This window comes from Camelus dromedarius, chromosome 11 (assembly GCF_036321535.1).
Source record: "Camelus dromedarius isolate mCamDro1 chromosome 11, mCamDro1.pat, whole genome shotgun sequence".
Classification (NCBI taxonomy): Eukaryota; Metazoa; Chordata; class Mammalia; order Artiodactyla; family Camelidae; genus Camelus; species Camelus dromedarius.
In genome coordinates this window covers 57,174,411-57,197,777 of record NC_087446.1, presented here as the reverse complement: position 1 = coordinate 57,197,777, position 23,367 = coordinate 57,174,411, and the positions used below count along the sequence as shown (strand labels likewise).

The 23,367-nt window shown below is 38.8% G+C and overlaps 1 protein-coding gene across 2 annotated transcripts in view; it reads right to left on the bottom strand.

Annotated features, from left to right (window-relative positions):
- Nucleotides 1–11,388, bottom strand: part of NCKAP1L (NCK associated protein 1 like) — a 39,082-nt gene extending 27,694 nt beyond the window's left edge. Inside the window, exons 1-9 of one of the 2 annotated variants that reach the window (XM_010994087.3) lie at nucleotides 11,217–11,388; nucleotides 10,028–10,138; nucleotides 9,211–9,303; nucleotides 4,937–4,993; nucleotides 4,301–4,443; nucleotides 3,260–3,350; nucleotides 3,032–3,169; nucleotides 2,163–2,211; nucleotides 1,904–2,060 (exon numbers count right to left, since the gene is read on the bottom strand). In XM_010994087.3, the coding sequence (XP_010992389.3) occupies nucleotides 1,904–2,060; nucleotides 2,163–2,211; nucleotides 3,032–3,169; nucleotides 3,260–3,350; nucleotides 4,301–4,443; nucleotides 4,937–4,993; nucleotides 9,211–9,303; nucleotides 10,028–10,138; nucleotides 11,217–11,318 (941 nt within the window). In that variant the 5' untranslated portion in view covers nucleotides 11,319–11,388. The remainder of the gene's footprint in view (nucleotides 1–1,903; nucleotides 2,061–2,162; nucleotides 2,212–3,031; nucleotides 3,170–3,259; nucleotides 3,351–4,300; nucleotides 4,444–4,936; nucleotides 4,994–9,210; nucleotides 9,304–10,027; nucleotides 10,139–11,216) is intronic. The other variant, XM_064491073.1, reaches the window with a different exon arrangement.
- Nucleotides 11,389–23,367: the final 11,979 nt, after the last annotated feature.

Here is a 23,367-nt window from a genome sequence, read left to right as displayed (position 1 = left end):
AAAAAAAAAAGCAAACTTCAGAATATAATGTAGAATGTGGATCCATTGCTTATATAAGGCTGAAAATATATGCACACTTTTACATGTTTACATGTACACAGACAAGCATCTGGAAAACATACAGCAAACTATTCTGCAAGGTGAGACCGTAGTCAAGTTCCACTTTGTATTTTTTACATTTCTGGTGTTCATTTTATAGCTACAAAAAATAATATATTTGACCCCTTCCTTAATCCCACACCTCCTCGTCACTATAGCTCTCTCTCTATTCTTCCCTTCACAGTCAAACTTCCTCAAAGAGTTACTTACTAAATTCCCTACCTCCTATTTGCTCCTAAACCCAGTGCAACCCAGGTTTCAACCTCAGCACTCACCTGAAGTTGTCCACAAGAAGGGCACTAAGACCATCTGTAGAGCCAAATTCAATGAACATCTTCCAGTCCTCATTGTATCTGATCTCTCAACATCACCTGACATAGATAACTGGTCCTTCCTTCTTGGTATGTCTTCTTCCCTTGCCTTCTGGTATCGCTCTTCTTCACCTCTCACTGATTTCTCTGCCTCTGCTAGCCCTTAAACATCAGCGTTCCCATCAGAGGTTTTATCCCACTCTCTTCTCACTTTACATGTTCTCCGTGAGTAATCTCGCCTACTCCCATGGCTTGAATTACCATTTCAGCAATCTTACCTGAATCCAGATCTTGCTCTTAAGTTCCAGAAACACAAAGTAAAAAGTTTAATGCACATCTATCTCCAGTGTTCTACAAACACTTCAAATTCAATCTGCTCAAAACTGAATTCACCACCTTTCCCTGACAAACTAGCTTTTATCACACGTTCTCTATCTTCAGGAATACCAAGTGACCATTCCAGAAACTCTGACTTCATCCTCAGTTCCTCCTAATTTGCTCAATTAATCTCTGCCTCTAGTTTTTTCCATCTAACTTCTTTTCTTCCCTGCAGCCAGAGTGATTTTTTTCCTAAAATGCAAATATGATCTTACCACTTCCCTATTTAAAATTACTCATTGACCTCCCTATCCTTTTTAGGGCAGGCTCAAACTCCATGGCAGGACACACAAGGCCCCAGCTTACCTCTCCAAGTCAGTCTCCGTAGACAGCCCCACTTTTGTAACCTAGGCTATATGAATTTCTTAGAACTTGCCATGCTCCCTCTTGCCTTGAAATCTTGTTAGTTTCTCTGCCTAGAATATCTTCCTCTGCCTTAAGCAATTCCCTTGCCTTTCCATCTTCATTCACACACACACACTTCACCCGTTTAATTCTTCAGGTCTATCTGTCTCCAGGTTTTTCCGGATCCTCCAAGGCCAGTTTAAGTATCCTTCTAAATGCTAGCATTTTTCATTTTAACATCATAATCCCTTATTATATCACAACGGTTTGCCTATTTTTCACCAATATGTAAGCTCTTTGAGAGCAGAGACTCTGTCTTTTTTTATTTAATAAGCACATGTCTAGCATTTACAATGTACCAGGTACTTTTCTATGGGCTTTATAGTTACTCTTTCATTCCTCATAACAACCCTATGAGGTAGGTCATAGGAAAGTACTATTATTATTTCTAGATAAGGAAATTGAGGCATGGCATGGAAAAGTTAAATAACTTGCCCAAGATGCCACTTGCCAGTAAGTGGTAGAGCTGGAATTCAAACCCAGGTAGTCTGGTTTCAGAGCCCATGATCTTAACTTCTATATTATCTTATTAATTAATGTATCCCTAAAACCCAGGGAAGTGCCTAGTAAATAATATGTATTCAATAAATATTTCTTCAATAATCAGAATTAATCCTTCACACACGTACTTGGGACACTTATGGAGACTAGAAAAGGATGTCAGGAGGGGCTAAAAATCCCCGAAGATTAGTGTGGCTCTCATGGCTCACCCTTTCAAACTGCTGAACAGGTCCTCGGTGACCTTGTGCACCTGCAGCACATCCTCCCGGATGAGGGTGATGTACAGGGAGCCCTGCAGACACAGCTTCCACAGCTTCTGGCACTGGCTATTGGAGTTGAGGCACCCATGACAAAGAAGAAACCCAACTGGAGGTGGGTAAAACAGTGCAGAGGAAGACTCTGAGAACTTGATATCCATGTAACATGCTGCTATATGTATCTGTTCCCACCTTATCCCACAAAACTTACTGATAATCCAGCGCTCCATCACTTCCACAGACAGGTACTCACAGGCCATCTATGAAAAGAGAGGTAGAGATGGTTAAGCAGTTATTTAACTAGGTCTACGCCAAAGACTAAGGCAGTCAAAGCAAGGGCAGTCAAGCGAGAATTTGAGTATCAAAATCAACTTTTATTTCACCAGACTGGATCAGGGTACTCTGAAAAGCCAATATCTGGGAAACCTGATAATAACAGAGGTGAGGCACTGGAAGTAGAGTGAAGCAAAAAGAATATAGTTGAGAGAGAGAAACAAAAGGACTTTGGGCTGGAAGTCAGGGCAAACAAGAGGTTTAACATAACTTCTCCTCAAGAGTTCAGGAGAACAATACTCAGAATCCTCTCATGACTCCCCCTCCTTAGGATTCTTTTACCACATAAGGTATAAATCACTCTTCTGGTGCATCCCATTCATCTTGTACCATCAGTTTTATTTTTATGACTACATGGCATATCTTCCCTACTAGACTATAAATTCTTTGAAATAAAAACCTTCGGTCAATACTGGTTGAATAAAAACACTTGTTAATTAATTGACATCTGTGCTCAAGTTCCTGCTGGGCTGAATAGGTACCTAATGACTCAGTTTCATCCATTCATTTATTCTATGAACATTTATTAAATTCCTTCTATGGGCAGGTACACACTAATCCTGGTCCAAAGAAAAACTAGAACCCAACCATGACTTTTTTAGCTACAAGAGGTGATCCACTGAGAGGCATGTCCTGGAAGAGAGCTAAAGTGCTCCTAGGGCTGATATTTCCTGGGAAGAAGCACTCTGTACAGAGACGGCGTTGGAAAGAGAATGTTTCCACTGACATGAGGAAAAGGGAACTCACCGTGTCTGAGCCAGCAGGGTTAATCATGGCTGCGGGGGTGCTGATGAGACTTAGAAGCTGGGCACTGCGCCACTGCTCAGCTCCCTGGTTCCTTCGGACAAAGAGGAAATGCAAAGAGAGGAGAGCTCCACTCACAGCCTGTGGGGGAAAGCAAGTGAATCTGTAATGTCAATGATGAGGACAACATACTTCTACCTGAGCAATTCTCCACTCTCTCAAGAGACTTGCCTTTGTGTGAGGCCCAAACTCCTCTGTCAGCTTCTTCAGAGGGTGGTCATACTCCAAGACCATCTGTCCCAGACGGGCAAAACTGGGGTCACTGGAAGAAAGCATAAGAAAGAGAAGTCACAGCCGTCCTTTAAACATGACGTAAATGTTCATGTCTGCATATAGGATAAAGATGTGCACGAGGGCTGGCCTTCTCTTCCATCTCCAAAGATACCAAACTGTGAGTTACATATAGAGATAACCCATTCCAGGCCCAGGTATTCTAAGCTATCGTAGACCACATAATTTTGGGCCGGTCCATGAAGGTTTCTTCCTTATAAGCACCCAAAATAGGGTCTGACACATGATACGTACTCTATAAATTCATGTTGATTAGTTATAAACCAAGTTATGAATCAAATTTGTTATAAATCAAGTAATATGGCTGGACCTAAAACTGTATACAACCCAAAAGGATATACTATACATATATTCAAAGCGAATGTGTAAGTCACGTGCCTAGGTATTCATGTAGGCGCATGGGAATACACATCATACACAGAACAATGTGCCACAGCCCATTCTGATCCCTCTGGTCTTCACTTTATCAGCCTCTAAATACTTTTATTTGCACTAATGGAAAGGCAAAGAATTGTAGATAATCCAAAATCCATTTATATTTGACTTTGAATGTATTATCATATATTACTTACCTCTAATGGCTTTAACCTTACTAATATTATTCTTACCAATACTAAAAAGAATTTTCCTTGCCTTTTGCAATAACCTGAAAAGCAGAGTGGCAGCCAGTCGAGGATTAAAACCTGATCAGAGACAGTGTAAAACGGATAATCCACTAGTAGATATTCAAGATTTAACTATACGTAAAAGTGCACTTGTTGGTGTATGCCCTTATGAGTATTCTGAATTGTTTTATTTTGCCTGGGTCATCATGTAGATTACAGTTTCTCACATGAGAAAATATGGCATTTATTTCCCTTGTATCCCCTTTACTTCATAATACCTTGTATGAGGTTCTTCATCCTGTATATCCCAACTCACCCATGTCCGTGCAGCATCTCAAGTGCACAATTGTACATGCCAATGAGTATCCGTCGGTCTTCAATCCGTGACAGAAGTAAAATAACTGAGGTGTAAGTCACTATCAAGTCCAGGTAACTCCGAGTAAAGTCAAAGTTGAGATTCTACAAAGAAAATACATAGGAACCCAAGAACAGCAAGGCCAATTAATCCCTACTCCCCCAAACATTCCAGACAGTGCCAAACAGACTCTGAAAGTGCCTGTTTAGAAGGAGAAACTGACAGGATTGCAAATTCAGAAGGAGAAAATTGGAACAAAAGTCAGGGGCTAAAAGTGAGCTCAAGACATAAAGAGACCAGGAAATAAGGCAGCATTTGGGGGTTGGAGGAGATGGAATAAGAACATTTTTGTGTACATATTGCATTAAATAAATCATATTGCAGACCTGCTTAACATGTAAATACACTTTACTACTTTTTACAAGAGAATTATAACCCTGGAATTAATATCCATTCATTGATTATATAGTATTCATCATGTATAATATTATAGCCCCGGAGAAATAGACATTCCTCCAGTCCCATCTCACCCCACACTGTCCCAACAGAGACCACTTCTGTGGCTCTAGGATAGAAGAGAACTGCAAGGAATCTTACGATATCAAAATGGCACTGGCAGGCATCAATGGTGTTGAGAAGTTCATATACGTGATCCTGGGGGTAGAATTGGAGATGAGAATGAATAAAGAATAAAAAGAAGATGACATGTTCTACCAGAATTTGAGGGAAAGGCTTCTCTCCCTTGGAGGTCCCAGAGAGCCACAGAATAACTTAAGGGAGGCTTGCTGAGCAGAGGGGGCAGCTCCTCAGTAAGCTGTCAGTGGGTCCCTATGAGGCTACCCTGCCAGATGCCCATGTCTCCAGAGGCACAAGTCACCACTACATTCTGCACACTTTCCTTGATCTTATCACTCCAGTGCCCCCTTCCTTCACAAAAAAGTCCACAAAATGCAGATCATCTGATAGACTCTAAAATATCAAAAATCAGACCTGTTTTTAATGATGAATCCCAAAGTCAGTCTGTTCTTAGAATCAATCTCCTGTTCTCAAAAGTTAATTATTAATAAATGGGAATAGTACCCAACTTTCTACATGTTTCTATTTACTGATCACCTACTATGTGTTAAATAGTAAGTAATTTGCACATATTTCATTTAACCCTCATTCTAGTGTAAGAGGGATTATTTTTATTTTCATACATAATTTTACCTACATAAGTATGCAGTTTCATTGTGGACACTTCCCTCCCCCCACATCAGCACCCACCCTCCATCCTGACTAACCCTCAGGTAAACCAGTTTAATAACCTGGTTTGTCTTTTTTCTTTATTTTCACCCTATTTATATAATCTTATTCAGATAGAGAGGGAGAAACAGAGAGAGGTTTTTTTGATCATCATTTATATTACAAAATTGAGATATTACACCATTCATGTCATTTTACTTTTCTTATTAACCTTACCTGCTAAAAGTCCTCAAGTCATCTGGTAGAGCACAATGCACTTCCTTTTAATGGCTGCATAATAGCCAATTCATTCAGCCTTTTTCCCACTGATGAGTATTTTGCTTTGTTCCTATTCCTGACCCTATCCTCTGCATATTAGTATTTTCATTTCTACTCAAGTGGAACTGCTAGGTCAAAGCGTATATATATATTTTTTATTTTTAAAATATGTTGCCAAAAGATTTGAGCAGCCATTTTATAATAAAAAAATATGAAAATGACCAATAAGCACATGAAAAGATGCTCAATAATATTAGCCATCAAGGAAATGCAAATTAAAACCACAAGAAGATACCATTACATACCCATTACAATGACTAAAATTTAAGCCTGATAATAGCAAGTGTTGATGAAAACGTGCGGCAACTGCAACACTAGTATATGGCTGATGGGAAGGGAAAATGGAACAATGACTTTTGAAAAAAGTCTGGCAATTTCTAACAAAATTAAACATATACTTACCATATGTATTAGCAATTCAACTTCTACATTATTTACCTAAGTGAAATGAAAAATATGCCCCACAAGGATTTGTGCTCAAATGTCCTCAAATAGCAACTTATGCATACTGGCCAAAATCTGGACACAACCCCAAAGTCCATCAACAGGTAAATGGATAAGCAGATTGTATCCATACAATGAACTAGTGCTCAGCAAAAATAGAAAACGAATCACAGATACAGGAAATATAAACAAATCTGAAAAACATGCTTAATGAGAGAAGCCAGACACAAAAGAAGACATGCTGCACAGATTCTAATTACATCCATGAACCTCGAAAAGAGAAAAATCTCATCTGGAAAGCCGATCAGTGGCTGCCTGGGGCCAGGAGTTGGGGGTACACGGACTGACCGAAGAAAAAAAGGCACAGGGAGACTTTGGATTGATGAAAATTTTCTATACTTTGTGGCGGTTGTTACACAGATATATACATTTATCGAACTTATCAAGTGTATGGGGAAAAAATGTTTCCAAGTTATCTTCTCCAAAAGATTGTGTATAAATTAACACATGGGGAAAACTGGGGCTAAGAGCAGTCAAGAAACTCACTGAAGATCCCAAAGTCAGTAAGGAAAAGTACCATAATTAGAACCCAGAGCCCATGATCTTCTGTCTATACTACACGACCTCAAGACCTCTGTCTAGGTCTATGCTGCCTCCTTTGCTGGGAGGGCCTTTCTACAACTCCTTCCTGCAACCCAATTCCCAAGGGGTATAAATGAGGTTTGTTCTCAGCCATTAGCCAGTGTCACTATACAGGTCTTTACTATGAAGACAAGAATCAGAAGGGAATGGATTTAACATTCTTGGCCTATTACTTTATTATATGCTAAACACTGAGCTAGATGTTTCCAATGTGTTATCTCATTTAATTCTCACAAATACCTCATGCAGTAAATCTTATTTCCCCATTTTATAGATAAAGAAACTGGTATTCAAAGAGTTTCTTGTCTAAAGTCATACAGTTTGTAAGTGATAAAGCTGAGATTTGAAACCAGGTCTGTCTGATTCAGAGCCTACCTACTTTACAGTGCACAATATCTCAGTCTCTACTTTCCTTCCAGCCCTAAATAAGCCATATTAAATGCCCTGGGCTCAGAATTTTACCACTGCAGCAATCAGAAGGTATCCTAAAATCTCCTTTGGACTCCAGCTTTTCCTAGTAAGAGAACTTTTTATATGCTTCCAGCATTCTTTCTACTACCTCCACCAGTGCCTATCTTCTTCCTAACCACTACTAATTAATAACCTCTGGCCTGACCCTCCTTCAAACTTAACAGTCTTTCGTGTTCCCACTTCTCTCTTCACTGTGTGATCCGATGAATGGCCTGGATTAGCTCCCTAGGGTATATGCAGGACACCCAAGGCAGGGACCGATGCTCCTATATCATCTGAAGAAATACTATAATACCATCACAACCTTAGATTGCTCAGATGACTAAAATTTGTATTATTTCTTGGATACATAAATAATACATGTTCATTGCAGAAAATTAGAAAAATACAAACAATTTTAATTAGTTTTTAAAATCACTCATAATCTCACCATATATAGAAGTTCCATGCATTTTGATCTATGTAAATATACATTTCAGGGACATCTCCTTTCTTAAGCTGCATTGTAATTTGCTTTTACACTAAAGAACGTGTGAAGAACACTTTTCTGTGCCAATTAATATAAATGTATGTCATCTTAATAGTTGTATAATATTCATTTACAGACATATACTCTGAACTTTTAACTAAACCTCTATTTATCTGATATATTAATTATCAAGTTGTCACTATCATAAATAACGCAAGAGTACATTCTGGTACATATACTTTTGTGCTTCTATCTGACTGTTTCCTGTTTCCAAATTTCTAGAATTAGAATTGTTACATTAAAAAGTATGTATTTTTAAGACTTTTGAAACACTGTATTAATCTGCCTTCCAAAAACATTGCACTAAATAATTTTTTACAGTTTATGTTTACAAAAATAGTACATGCTCATTGTTTAAAATGCAAATAAAATATCATCCATGTATTACGCTACTAAACACTGTTAACAATTAGACAAATTCATATTAAGGGATAGTCTGAAAAATAACTAGTCTGGATTCTTCAGAAAGGTCAAAGAAAATAAGGCCGGGAACTATTCTAGATTATAAAGACTAAAGAGACGTGACAACTGAGAGATATGACACCATAAGTTCAGTGTCTGACCCTTCAGACCACTAAAGCAATGTGAATATGGGCTATGTATTAACTGTAACATTGCAGCAATGTTACATTTCCTCAGCACAATTTAACTGTATTGGGGTTATATAAGAAAATATTTTTGTTCTTAGCAGATCTATGCCAAGGTATTCAGGGAGAGAAATGTCACGATATCTGCAACTAATTCAAATGGTTCAAAATAATAAAGATAAGCAAACATGGCAAAATATTAAAAATTAGGAGATCCAGGGGGGAGAGCAGAACAATACTCACTGTATTATTCTTGGAATTTTTCAGTAGACTTGTAATAAAATATTGGGGAATAATACTTAAAAATTTTAACTCAAATAATACAAAAGTATGTAGTGAAATAAATTAAAGCCAATTACAATAATCCACCCCCAAAAGCAGGTACTTTTCAACAGTTTAATGTATAATATTCCAAATCTTTCCTATGTTTACACTAATACTATGTGTATGTAAGTTTATGTATCTTTTATTAAAACAAAAATATAATTGTATCAAACATTATTCTGCAATTCACTTTCATTTAGCAATACAACTTAGATTCTTCCATATCAATACAACTTATTTTTTCAAAAAATAGTGATAAGGAGCATAAATGAACATCCAAACTCTGGGGACCTGGGCTAGAGAGAGCTCACCCGAAATTCCATGACATCCACAAATGACTGGTAGTAATTGGTGAGGAATCTAATTATCTCAGATTTTTCCCGATGTACTGGTCCTAAATGTTGCTGAGAGAAACATAAAACAAAATAAAAAACACAAAATAAGGATACAATAGATCAAAGGAGCCCAAGAAGAATAGGGGTTATACCTTTAACAGTCTTAAAGAGGGTTAAAATACACTGACAGAGGAAGTTGGAAAATCTTCGAACTTGGAAGGTCTTTAAACAGGATATTTCTATCTAGGTAGGATGGTTGCATGTGATCTTGACTAGATACAGAGTATGAAATGAGAGGAAATTTCAAATTCTCTTTCAGCCAAAGAGGTTTACTATTTACATGAAAGTCAAAAGAAGCAGAATGAGAAGATGCTACATCTAAGGTAGTAAGAAATCTAGGGCTATTATTTAATAAATGAGAAGTAAAGGATATGCCACTAGACACATAATTCAAAGACAATAAGCAAGAAAACGCTGAGTGGGAAACAATAGTAAAATGTACGCAACTGCTGGGTTCACAGAGCTTTCTTTCTCCATAAAAACAAAGGGTTCTTGCGAATCTTACAATGGAGAAGGGGCAATGCTTTGCTGCAGACACCCTAGGAGAATCCCAACTTGTCTCAGAATTCTCAAGACTACAACAACCTGAAGCCCTGTGGTTGAGCCTAGGAAAACTGAAAGAAGGCTACTCCATCCCCTGCCAAGTTCAAAGACAGGCACACAAAAGCGAGTCTGAACCCTCCAAGCATAGAGTTATTTCAGAGAAAGGAGAGAAGAGGGATGGCATTCTCACCGTGCTGTTTCGGATATCTATGTTGGGAAATTTCTTGTTGATGAACTTGAGAGATGATTCCATGGACTTCTCCAGTAAGAAAGGAGGCTTGGATTTGGGGTCCGAACAAGTCTGCACAGACAAATTACACTACATTTCAACCCTTTCTCCTGCTCCTCGGAAACATACCTCTTCCTGCACTATGCATTCTCACACAGTCTCTCTAGCGAAAGGGGATCTGGGAATGAACTATAAAAGCGGAGCATAGGTCAGCAACAAGTTCCAGGACATGAAGCCAACTATCAGAAGAGCTAAATAGCCTGGGCATGTCGTCTTGCTGGGTAAAGCTTAATGCCTGCTTGGCCCCAGCACAAAGAGGAAGCTCTCTCCCCACCCCTCAGCCAAAGCCGGAAGGAGTAAGAAAAGCAGCTGCTCAGAAGTTACACTTTGTGGGAGACCCAGTGTCACAACTCTGTCCATTATATAAGCATCTCATCCCGAAGGGCATTCATAGGGTACACGGGGGCAGAGAAACCGTGTTCCCAGTGATTTGTTTTATTACAAAATGCACAAAGCCCCTCCCCTAAGTCCCCTATTTTCTCTTCCAGAAACTCCCCACTCCAACCTGTCTTTATCTCTTAGCTCCGCCAGGCTCAGCTCCTAGCCCGTCTCTTGCCACCAGCTTCTCCCAATTCCACGGTTCCTATCCTAAACACGCACATATATGACCACAGCAAGAACTGTCTCAGACTCTAAGTACCTCAGAAGGAACCTGCTCTTTTATTTTAATCCAAATATCATATTTATTTTTTCCCTTTAGGGAAAGTACTTCCACTCTAAAAGGTTTTGCCAGAGACCCAATTCTGGGTATCGTCAGAATGTGGGGGATCAGCACTAAACAATAAGACCCAGAATTCTAGACCCAAGTGATTCGAAACAGTTATTTCCCATCCCACCTCTACCTCCACACCGAGCAGGAAGCAGACAGTCTTGTTGGGGTGAGAGTCATACTAAGGAAGGGGGAAACCCTGGGGGAAAAAAAAAACCTCCCCTTCTGCCTGCCAGCACTGGTTGTCCTATATAATCCAAGTGACTGAAGGCCAGTTAAACCAGTGGGAAAGAGGAGGGAGTCTGGCTGGATCTACTGGCCTCAGGGTTCTGTCGTACTGTTGCTGGAATAATTAGTACTAGCCCAGATGGTCACGCTTACCTTTTTGATGTTATACATTCGGATGAGAACGCCCTGACCTCGATCATTTAGGATGGTGAGCTTCTCTGCTAGTTTATGCTGGTAGGCAGAGGTCAAAGACATGATGGCCACCGAGAGAAAGGAGCATCCAGACAGCAGTGCCTGATCTCCCCAAACACTTTCAGCTTGGGTGGTGACACCCTCTGGGCGGAGGGGCCCAGCCTGGTTGGTGTACTGGTCTTCCTGTCGCCTCTACCATTGGCTCATGGGTGAAAGCAGTCATTACCACTCACAGGCCCTCAGAATCTTCTGTGCTTCCTCTTGCACACTCAGCAGGGGAGACTTCCTCTTTCTAGCTGTGCAGCATTTTTGGTAAGACTGTGAAATAGGTGGAGGTGGGGGAGAGGGGCAGGCTTTCAAGGCACTTACCCTTCCACTAGTGTCCTATATAAACCAGATAAAGAAGTATCAGCCACCCCACTCCTGCACACCTTTATACTTTCCCTCTTTAATATCCTCATCAAGAATGCCTACGTTATTTTCTCCTGAACCTTGGGCCCATGCACCTTTTAGGGCCCAGATCAAATCCCAACTCCTCCAAATTACCTCATTCAGTGTGAAACAGTATATATAACATTGAATTCCTTGTCATGTTATTAAGTACATGTTTTATCTCCCCAACTACAGCATAATAAGCTCCTTCAGGAATTATATCTAATACTTCTTTACATTCCTCACAAATGCTCTAGCACAGTGTGGTCACATCAGTATCACCTGGAAACTTATCAGACATGCAAATTCTCAGACCTACTGAATCCAAAGCTCCGGGGTAGGGTCAGCATGCTGTTTTAACAAGCCCTCCAGGTAACTCCAATGCTCTCTCAGGTTTGAGAACCACTGCATATGTACAATGATTCTTAAAGGTGCTTGAGAAACTGAGATTGATCCCTATCTCCTGAGATTCGGGATTGGTAGGTCTGCAGTGGGGTCTAGAAGTCTGCATTAACAAGTACCCTAGGAGGTTTTGGTGCAAATGCTCCATCAGACATGTGTTGAGAAACACTGATCTAGAACACCACCTCTTGGATATAGTAGCCACTCAATAAATATGCTGATTTATTTGTTGAGTTATTAAGACTAAACTGGGAAACAGTCCCCATAAAGAACAACCAAATTAACTGAGATTAACAAGGGGAAACTAATAATAGACTTTAAATCTTAGAAGACTAGATTAATTTTAGCACTAAAATATTCTTGCCATTCCAAGTTAGGCCTTAACTCCCTAACTCAAGAAAACTAACTAACTCACTTTGAAGCCTCTTTGAAGATAAAAAGCAGAAAGTCCTCAGAAAATTCTAAATCAAACAGGATTATCTACATATCTACCTCCTTTCCAATACCTTTTCAAAGAAACAAGAAGATGGCATGAAATTTCAACTATCTCTAAGGTAGACTTTGCATTTTTGGAAAATAGAATCTGCCTTTCAGTTTATTTACTATTATTGAGTCCCTGGAAGAATATGGGCCTAGCATAAGGCGATTTGGCCCTGAATATTTGAATCACCACCTGCTGTTACCAAAGCAACCCAGGTTCTACTAAAGAGATCTGTGAGGTTTCTACTGGTCTTTCACCTTGATAGGGGGGAATAAAGGGCGGGCAGGAAGACGTTAACATCTAGGGAGCTGAGCAGCGGCACAGCAGCAGCCTCCTTATGGGTGAGTACAGTTCCTACTGGATCTTTCTCACTTGCATTTCTTATCCTCATCCTGAAAATTTTGTTGAAGAATCTTGTTTTCTGCTGTCCCCTAATATGTACTCCCCAATCTAGTGGGGACCATGTTCTTGGTCTACTGTGGATGTCCTATGTTCATTTCTGCCTTTCTCATTTATATATGCTTTCCCTCTTGCTGGCCCAAATCCTAGTCGATCTTCTGGATCTAGCTCAAATAGTACCAAGTCCAGCCCCTGCTAAACTCCTATAGCACTTGGTCTATGGCACATATTTGACATCTAAATTAGCTTTCCTCTTTAATTGCCCATTTCATATTATACTGCCACCCCAGGTGAACTGTAAGATTGCTGGAGCCTAGAAACATTTATTTGCCATACTTGGCATATGGAAAAAGCCTACATTTTGGCATCAGACGGAATTTTGGGCTCAAAAGTAGATATGTATGAGACTTAAGACTTAGCGGCTAGGAGCCTAGGTTCTGGAAACACACAGCTTGAATTCACATCCCAGCTTTATCATTTGGCAGCTCTGATCCAGTTTCCCTGTCTGTAAAATGGAGACAATACTGATAATAGTTTCTATCTCTCGGGGATATTGTGTGTGTGTTAAATAAGTTACTGCATGTAAAGTGATGACCCCATTATTTACTATGTACCAGGTACTTTAAGTGTTTGACATGTATTACATCAAATAACATTAATAATGATATTCAAACACTTACTAGCTTTGTAACTCTAGGCTATCACCACTGAGTTGGTTTTCTAACTATACAATGGTGGTAATCTATCATACAACTGTAACTATATGACATGGTGTATGTATATATTTGGCTCAAGCCTTGGTCCACTGGATTAGGAAGGCCAAAAATAAATTTTTTATTTTTTTTAGCATGAAGTGAGCATATGTTGCTTTCTATAGAATTCTATTTGGCACCCTATAAAGAAAAAGGCCAGGTTTAAAGATGAGACTAATCTTGCCAAGAGGTCATCTTTAGAGAGACTTCATTGGAAACATTATGCAGCAGTTCCTGCTGGAAACTGGAGGAACCCCTCTAAGGGCAGTTTAATTACCCCAGAGCAGGGTCTAGTAACCCTGGCTACAAATCAAAATCCCCTGTAGAACTCTTTTAAAGCCACAGTTAGCCAGACTCCATTTGCAAAGATTCTAGCGAAGGGGCATAGCTCAGTGGTAGAGTACATGCCCAGCACACCTGAGGTCCTGGGTTCAATCCCCAGTACCTCCATCAAAATAAGTAAATAAAAATAATTACCTGCCCCCTCCCCCCCAAAAAAAGCAAAGATTCCAAACCAACAGTTTTGGAGTGGGGCCAAAGGCTCTGTCACTTTAAGACTACTCAGTGATTCTCATACACATCTAGGACAGAGAACCACTTCTCAAGACTTAACTATGACATCAAAAACGTCCAAACCTCTGAGAAGCCATAGAACATACGGTGGGAGAAGAGGAATTGAGTAGCTTGAGCAGAAAGCTGATCCGTATCACTCGAGTGTAAGGTACTATGCCTTCTCTCTCAACAAACTTCAGCTATTTTCCTTGTTTTGCCTTACAGGACTGTCTTTCTCTTCAAGTGACACTTCCCTTCGGATTCTTGAGAGACACTGCTTCAAGAATAAGGTAGGTCTAAAGAGCCTTTAGACTAGGTTTAAGTGTCAAGCTAGCATCAAGGCTGGAATACTCTTGCCAAGTCTAACATGCATTAAACCAAATGGCTTCCATTATAGTCTTGGCCTCCCTACATGGGATGCTCAGCTATCCATAATGTCACCAATTCTTGAGGCTTACTCTGAATCACCCTTTGTTTATGAAGACTAGCCTTATCAGTCCAGTCAAACTTCATATATTTCTAGGCCGCTGGCTAAAAATAAGAGTTTGGGGTTATCTGAAAACTACATTTAAGTATTAAAGCTCTTTTCCCATTATCTTTAAGAATCTAAAGACAGCTATGCAATATTGGATTATACTACAGCCTTTATATTCAGGGAGCCAACTCACTTCATAATAAAAGTTCATGGCTCTAATATAATCATTAATATGCACTGTAAGCTTTCAAAAAAAATAAATAACACCTTGGCTTGTGTTCCTGAAAGACACCTGAGTCTAAATCCCTGGACTTAACCACATAAATGCCCTCAGGAAAGTCTGACATTTAACAGTCTAGTTCTGTGCCCTTTGTCTATGCCCTAGGCATGATGCAAAGTAGAATTGAAATGGGCTATTCTAGGCCCTTTTCTATCCCTACTGCTTATGCCAGTCTTCCTTGATCTTTTCTCCCCCCTATCAGACCGTGCTGTCTCTGCTTTGCAGAAATCTCAGCTGTAGCTGTTGCCTGGAAACTTGGAAGTCATTGAAGTGAATGTCTGCGATGATAGCTAAAGACAGCTAGCCAAAAGGGAAAGTAGGCCTCCTATTGGCAGTAAAATGCGGCAGATTTGAGCCGGTATATTCTTAGTTCACTCCTAGGAGTCTTCATATGTTAATAACTACAACTTTAGAGATTTCAGACTGGCATTCTCAGACAATTATAACATAGCCTGAACTTGAACATGGTAATGTTCATTCTTCCAAATCCCTCTCCCCAAAAGTGGCTACACTGACCTATCTGACAAGTAGCATCCTTGTCTGGCAAAGAGCTTAATTTAGACAGGTTGGGTGAAGAGGAGGAAGGGAGCGATGCTGAACAGTAAAGGAACCAGCTGCCCCAGCCTTGCTTTCACCAGCACTCAAGCTTACGGTGTTAAACTTCTTCTTACCCCACTTCCATGAATTTCCCAAGGAATCCTGCCTGTTTATTTAATAATTGGAGGGCAAAAAACTACTTAAAGCAAGCTTTCAGACTAAAAATTATGTACAAATGTTAATTTTTGGTCTTCCAAGGCATATAAGCAGTGAATTTGTCCTATTATCCTATTATCTGACTGCTAGGTTTATCCAAAACTTTAGTTTAGTTACCCAAAACTTTCACAGGTATGACTTCAGACACTGATATCTTTCACAGCTCTTTTTCTCTGAGAACAGAAAATAGGCCTATGCCAAGATTACCTGATCTTAAATGTCAATATTTTCTTCATCAACCCATGGTTACTGCTACTTAGGCTTCATGGAGCCAGAAGCCTTAGAAATATGTCCTTATGACCCAAACCACAGGATGCTAGCCAGCAGGTTACAGTACCACCTAGCATCATGTAGAAAGTAAGTTTTCCTGATAAGAACTGTTAAGTCACTGGAGGGAGAAAAACATGCTAAGTATATAAAAGATTAAAGACTTAAAAAAAAAATAAAAGAACAAACTTCTGACCTGGAAGTTCTTAATTTTGGAACATGGTATGTCTTCAGCATTTCCAGAAAGGAATGGAGGGTGAAATAGAGTTAAAACCTAATAGCCATTTAACAAGAACTTTTTCCTTTTCGAAAAATCCAAAGATAGCTACAAAGACGGCTAACTGTAAATATAATGCTTGTCATGTGGTCCCAATCAAAAGGCACAAAGAACATGAGGCTGTGTCAACAGAACTGCTATTGATGATAATAAGTTTCTTCACTTGAGGGACGGATAAGTAGAGTCAAGTTCTATTGCCTGCCCCACACCTCCGTATTCCATAGCTACTGGAAACCTTAGCCAAATGAAAGGAATGAAAAGCCAAAGGAAGTTTCTACTCTGCTTCTCTAACTTCTGGTCTGCTTTATTTCAGAGCTATTTAATCTTCTAAAGGTTATTTCTCCAAGTTTCAAACCAAATGAAAAACTTTCTAATGCTGCCAATCAGATTCCTGACCCTGATGTCTGGAGCATAGGTAAGCAACAGTGGGAGGGTGAACACAGTCCTTAGTGAAGGCTGGACTCTAAGCCCTCTATAGCTAATAAGCACTGCAACCCTGAAGTAATTAACTCTTAATACTCCTCCCACAAAATCCGTCACCAAAACAATCAAAAAAGAGTAAATCTGAGAATTTCATCTGTCTCTGGAGAGGCAATCCAGTAAAAAAGGAGTCTAATTAAAATCTAAATTCACTTACAACAGCTAAAAGATTCTTATCTTATCAATACCTAGTCACTTTCCACAGAAAAAATTACTGGTATAAACTGAAACTTGTAATCTGGAAGGTTGGGATTTGTCCTATCTCAAGTGATATCCTTTCTCTAAGATGCAGCACAGTATATTGGAGAACTCACTAGCTTTTCCATCAGATCTAGGTTCAACTAGTTGCTTTGGCTTTCAGGAAAGATACTTCTCAAACACATATTCCTCATTTATAAAAGGAATAATATCTACCTCATAAGGTAGATTAATATTGAATAAAGATGTATGTGTGTGTTAGAGCAATGCAGGCTCCTGTAATAGATAAAGTTCAAATTGTGTTAATATCATGATTTAACACAGCAGAAGTTTCCTTGTCTACAATTCAGTCCAAGTATTCTGTGGGGGTGGTGATTCAAGAACACAGGGTCTTTCCTAACTCTTGACTGTCACCTTCCACACCTGGCTTCCCAAGCAGCCACAAAAAGAGAATGAGGAAGGTACAGCTGCCTCTTAACCACCTCAGCCCAGAAGAGAATACTTCCACTCACTTCTCATTGGCAAAAACTAGTTACATGACCATGCCAATCTAATGGAGGCAGGTTGACTGGCAGAGCAACCCCACTTTCCAGCAACAACTATGGAAGGGAGACTCAAATCTCTGCTGCCAGCTAGCCTTCCCTGCAATATAAAAATGCTTAGTACTTGTGTTACTTCTTCCTCCTTTGCTTCTTTCCAGATAACACACATCATTCTCCTTTATTTGTCCTTAAGACATTTGCTCCAAAAATGCTGTTTTGTGAAAGGTAAGATAAATCATTATACAAGTTATTGGAATAGAGAGCAGAATACCTTTAAGTTGGACTGGCCACTAGATCATACGCATGGCAGATGCCTAAGATTCAATTACAGGTTTTAAAAGAGCTATATTCACAGGCTCAGAGTATTTCCATTTCTTCTCTCACGCTCCACTTATGACTTTAATCCATCAAGGACTTGATTACACACGGTTCTCAATTCTGCATAAGATTTTCAAGGAATAAAAAACCCATTCCTAAAGCTATGAAAGGGAAAGGATTAATATACTCTACATGAACCAGGTCAGGATCTCCAAACACACAAGCTTGAAGGGCACAGCCAAGAGTTACAGGAGACATCAGTGGAGTTCCCCACCACATACATAGTGGGGAGGGAAAGTGCAAAGGAACTATATGAAACAGAAGCTAGCACAAAACCAATAATTCCTATTCCGACATGTAGTGATAAACTGTTTTTGATAAAATAATCTTTAATCTCCCAGAATGGTTATCTAATTCTCTAGTTCTGATTTCCAGCTAACTTTCCTCCTTTGATCATCTCCTACAGTGACTCAAAAGACATTAAAAAGAGACTATGGATGATAAACATCCTAACAACCAGAAGTCCTGGAGAAACGGTAGAGTAATTTTTTAAGTATATTAACATCATTTTTAATATATCAACATAGTTTTAACTAATATCACTAATGTCGTATTCTAAATTTTCAAAGATTCTTAGACAAGCTTTTCTTCTTTAAAAAATAAACCATATTTTCTATTCTAAGTCCTCTTTCCCACACACAATAGAATGCAGGGAAAAGTCATGTTGGCTTTAAATCTGATTTTGGAGAAAGAGCTGTCTAGACCTTTATTTGAAATGCTATTAACGCACATCAAGCTTAGGCCTTTGATAAAAATGCTCGCTATCAAAGTGACACCCCCTCAGTGTTCTCTTTCTACCGTTAGGTCACAAAAACTGATGGAGGAGTTGTGATTAAAGAGCCAGCAGATGGAAGATTTATTAAGTCTTTTTTAAACTTTGGAGAAATCTTAGCTCTGAAGTTTTGAACTCTTGTTAACAACTTGACAACAACTCTTGGTAACAACTCTTGCCATTGTTGGCATGTGAATACGTTTTTATTTAATTAAATAAAGAATATTTTTCCTATGATAAGCTTTGGTTTATTTGCCTTGTTTTCATATCCTCATTTGTCAACCAAATAGCTCAAGGGCTTATTTGCCTATTTCCCTTAGTAGGGAAAATACAGTCATCATGCAGGGTATAATGCTTTTCCTTAGTTAGATTCCTTATTCTCCAACTTTCTTCTCCTACCTCCAAGTCATTTACCATATGACCATCATATCAACCTTCTTCAATCAATTCTCCACACAAATCTTCCATACTTAAAAGGTATCGTCTTACGATAAGCAGAGTTTGGAACATGGCTCTAAATCTATCTTCCTAACTCCACAGAAGTCAGTTTACTCCTGTGTTAAATATGCGTTATTCTTTTCCAGTCTGTTCATTTAAAATGCCACCCCTTGCCCTTAAACCATTCAAATCCCTGTTCTAGCTTTTAAGTCCAATTCTTAATTCTCATCTCATTTAAACGTTCCCTGTCTCCAAACTCAACCATAGCACAAACCTTCATGAGGGAAGTCAGAATCACATACTGCTTTATATTTACTACATCACTAGCCTGGTGCCAGGCACCCAGGAGATATTCAAATACTCAGTGTTTAAACTGAACCAAGACCCAATTGAAAATAGGCCCAAATTAGTTCCTCTTAAGCTGTAATTTTTATTGCAGCTAGCTAATCCTTTTAAAATAATGAGTTTGAGGTTTTGCTAGTTTACTGATTATTTCAGATATATTTACACCTATAATCAAAAGTAGAAGTTTTAGTCAAATGAATATTTTCTGCCCTTAGGAGTCTCATCCATCCCTAAGTATTTTCTAGATTCTTTTCAAATGATCTTTCTTCTTTCTTCTCTAAAGTAGAAAACAGAAGGGAGAACAACTAGACACTTTTAGCATCTAGCACATTCTAGCATATTTTGTACAAAGTGGAGGGGGTGGGGGGCTACTGACTTTCTCCCTTAGCTTTACATAATATAAACAAGATTTACTTTTATCTCTTGACTAAGACCTTACACATATTCTGAATTTTTTTTAATTATACTTTGGTATATTAACATCAGACAAATTATACTTTGGTATATTAACATCAGAATGTTTCTGAGGAGAAAAAAGTCCCCAAAAGATAAAGATATCTTCCTTTATCACATTTTAGGTATATGGAATCTTATCCTAAAAGACTATGCAGTCTTAACTAGGGGAACCCATAATTCTTCCTCCAAACCAGGATACTCTTGAGCTTGAAAGGGGGAACAATAATTATCTTGGAATAACAACCAGACAAACCAAGTCAGCCACCCTAAGTCTAAAGAAATAAAACATCGATTAGGCACTTGTGTCATTTAAAACGTGGGTGCCAGATCGACTCAAATACTGCTTTAAAGGATTTCAGCTCCTCTGAAGAAGGCATAATAGAAGCTAAAGCATCACTTTTTGGCTTCAAAAATGACATTTGGTCAAAGCTTCAAAAAGACCAAATAAACTTATGGAAAAATACTTACTTTAAAAAAAGCCAGAGTTTAAAAATAATTGCCTCAAAGCTTGCCTAGATTCCCCAAAGTCCTAGCTATTCCCCCAAGCTCCCACAACAGGTAGCTTATGTCTCCATTTACCTCCATTTACTAAAAGGAGTTTCATTCTGATTTATTACTATGAAACTGCACTCTGCTTTAGGAGAGGCATGATCTGCCCATGCACTAGTCCTGTGCCCACACAAAATCAAAGTTGTTGAATGTGGAGACTCTATACTACATACACGTGGTAGAGTGAAAAGAGATTCAGGACTCAGGGCTAAATATTTATACTGAATAAATCAACCTCTCAAAAACCTTGGTAACCAGGTTCACTCATCTTCACCAAAAAGCCCCATCAAGGCAATTTAAATTATATTTATGTACCAGTAATAAGACTTTCCAGCTATAAAGTTTCTTCCCTAAAATCGGGTTTAAGGTTTCTACCGTTACATTCACAGTATGAACTGCGGGGAAAATAGCGCTAAGGCCCATTACTCACGTCCTAGATACGTACCAAAACATCTCTCATTGGTTCCACATCTTTATCCTTTTGTTGGGCCACACTTTATGGGGCCTTTCTATCCAGGCTTTCCAAACAGCTGTGGTATAAAACAGGGAAAGAAAAAAAAACCTCAAATATTTTAGTCTCCTCTTCCCACATATTCTCTTACAAGATAGATGATGTTTTACAGTTGCTGCAGCTCCTGAGAAAGTATACCTACGTGCTCAAGTCAAATAATCAAGTATCTACTCAGCTTGAAGCACTACGTTAAGAACTATACTGGCCATGGTCCATTATGAGGGAACAATGGTGACAACTATAGTATAAAGCAACAGTTCTCAAACTTTAGCTGGCATCAAAATCACTTGGAGGGCTTATTAAAACACAGATTGTAGGACATCTTACCTCTGAGTTTCTGATTCAGTAGGTCGGGAGTAAGGCCTAAGAATTTGCATTTTCTCAAGTTCCCAAGTGATGCTCATGCTGCTGGTCTGGAGATCACACTTTGAGAACTACTGGTATGACACACAGGTTACTACATGCTGGGAGGAAAGGAGGTTATAAGAAAACGTAAGAACTTAATTCCAGGCAGAGGTTAGGAGAAGGCTTCAAAAACAAAATGATTCTTGGGTTTAAACATTTGACATTCCTTAAAATAATATCAGAAGAATAGTAGTATTAGAATTTTAGAACTGTTCTGTACAAGAATAGCTCTTTCCACAATTTTTAGTAAGTAAAATTTTTTTAGCATAATTCTGCCATTCTACCATCTTTTCAACAAAATTTTTTTAAGAAATTTCCATTTCTTTACATATCTGTTCATTAACCCTTGCCAAAGCAATACTAACAATAGTTTGCAAACTTTGACTTAACAATTTGCACCTTAGATGCCAGCATCAGGAAAGGTGTGAGGGGCTATTTGTTGCTGAGTCCTGGGGAAAGGAACTACCTAAAAGTCAAGGAAAAACACAGAGAACAGATTGCTCAAGTACAGGCAATGTAGATTACACGGGTACAGAATATTTACATATTAGGACGCAGAATGAATTTAAAGTAAAAACAAAACAAAACAAAACAAAAATCACCACTGGTTTTCTCATTTATCCTGTATCATCCTGTATTTCTAGAGCAGGCCGTTGGCTATTCTTGGCAAACTCCCAGGAGTACCTCTTTTTAAACACAAATTTATTTCCAATGGCTCCCTGGTAGGAACACCTCTCCCTGCTACTTTCCCTGAAAAATTGTAACTAGCCCCAATTTTTCACCCTCCTCTAAAGCAATACTTTCCAGTCTATCCTCACCAATAAGAACATCTATTATGTTCCCCCATAAATCTCTTTTTGAAATATTTTGCAACTGCACATATTGAATAATGTTCCTATTTTAAATTACACACTTAACTACCAATCAGAAATAATTAGATGAGACAACCAGGACTTAGTTGATAAAATTCAAGCCAGAAACAAAGAAATTTAATGTTTTAGGCTTCTGATGGGCAGAAGTTTAAGTTTTATCAGGCTTTCTGAAACACTGAAAAACTCTAAAGAATCTGAGAACCTACTGGGATTCCTTCAATTCTAAAAGCTGAGAAAACTCACCTTCTAACATACATTTTTTCCCTCCAATCACTAGCATATAGATCTATCTCTTTACTCATTACTTCAGTCTTTATTTTTAACTAATAACTATTCACTCTAAAAACATAATCTATAACTTAGGGATAAATGCAAGTATACCCACAGATAGAACCAGCAAGGATCAGATTCAGTTTAGGGTATTAATCTCAGCTAGCTCTTAGAATGAACCTGTGTAAATGCCTTGGTCTCTCGTTGTTTTGTTTGCTTTGTTTTTCCTTTTCAAAAATATTCAACCTGGCTGGAAAGTCAGTCTGAAAGAAAGCTCAGCAGGCATCTCAGATAAAGGAACTTTCTGGGTTAGAAAGGAACGAACCAAGCATTTAAGAATGGAAAGAACAGATGTGTGGTGCATTTTTATTTTAAAATCGCCACCACTGAAAGACAGGTTTGGCTTTTGTTTGCTTAAAAGTTGGTGGGCTTGTTCACTGCTGCTAAATGGAACAGCTTTATCAGCTCAGGAGCCTGTCACCCTGACAAGGCATCACTGAATGCAGTGAAGCCTGACTTGGGATTCTGGTTTGGTATCCACTCCCTGTCCTCTCAAGGTCTTAGCTCGCTCTTCCCCAGAAATTTCAATCTGCAGGTATCTATCTGAATGAAAAGAATGGATGGATCACAGTGTCAACCATTTCACCAGATTACTGTAATTTAAATCCTGAAAAATCACATTTCGCTTCAAATCACACTGGCCTCACTAATTTCGCGTGAATGAAGTTGTGATAAATCCAGAGGATTTCGTAAAGATTACTTTAAGATATTCTTAACAATCTGAAATTTGCCAAAAGAGCAGCTTTTTCTAACATGCTCTGTGTTA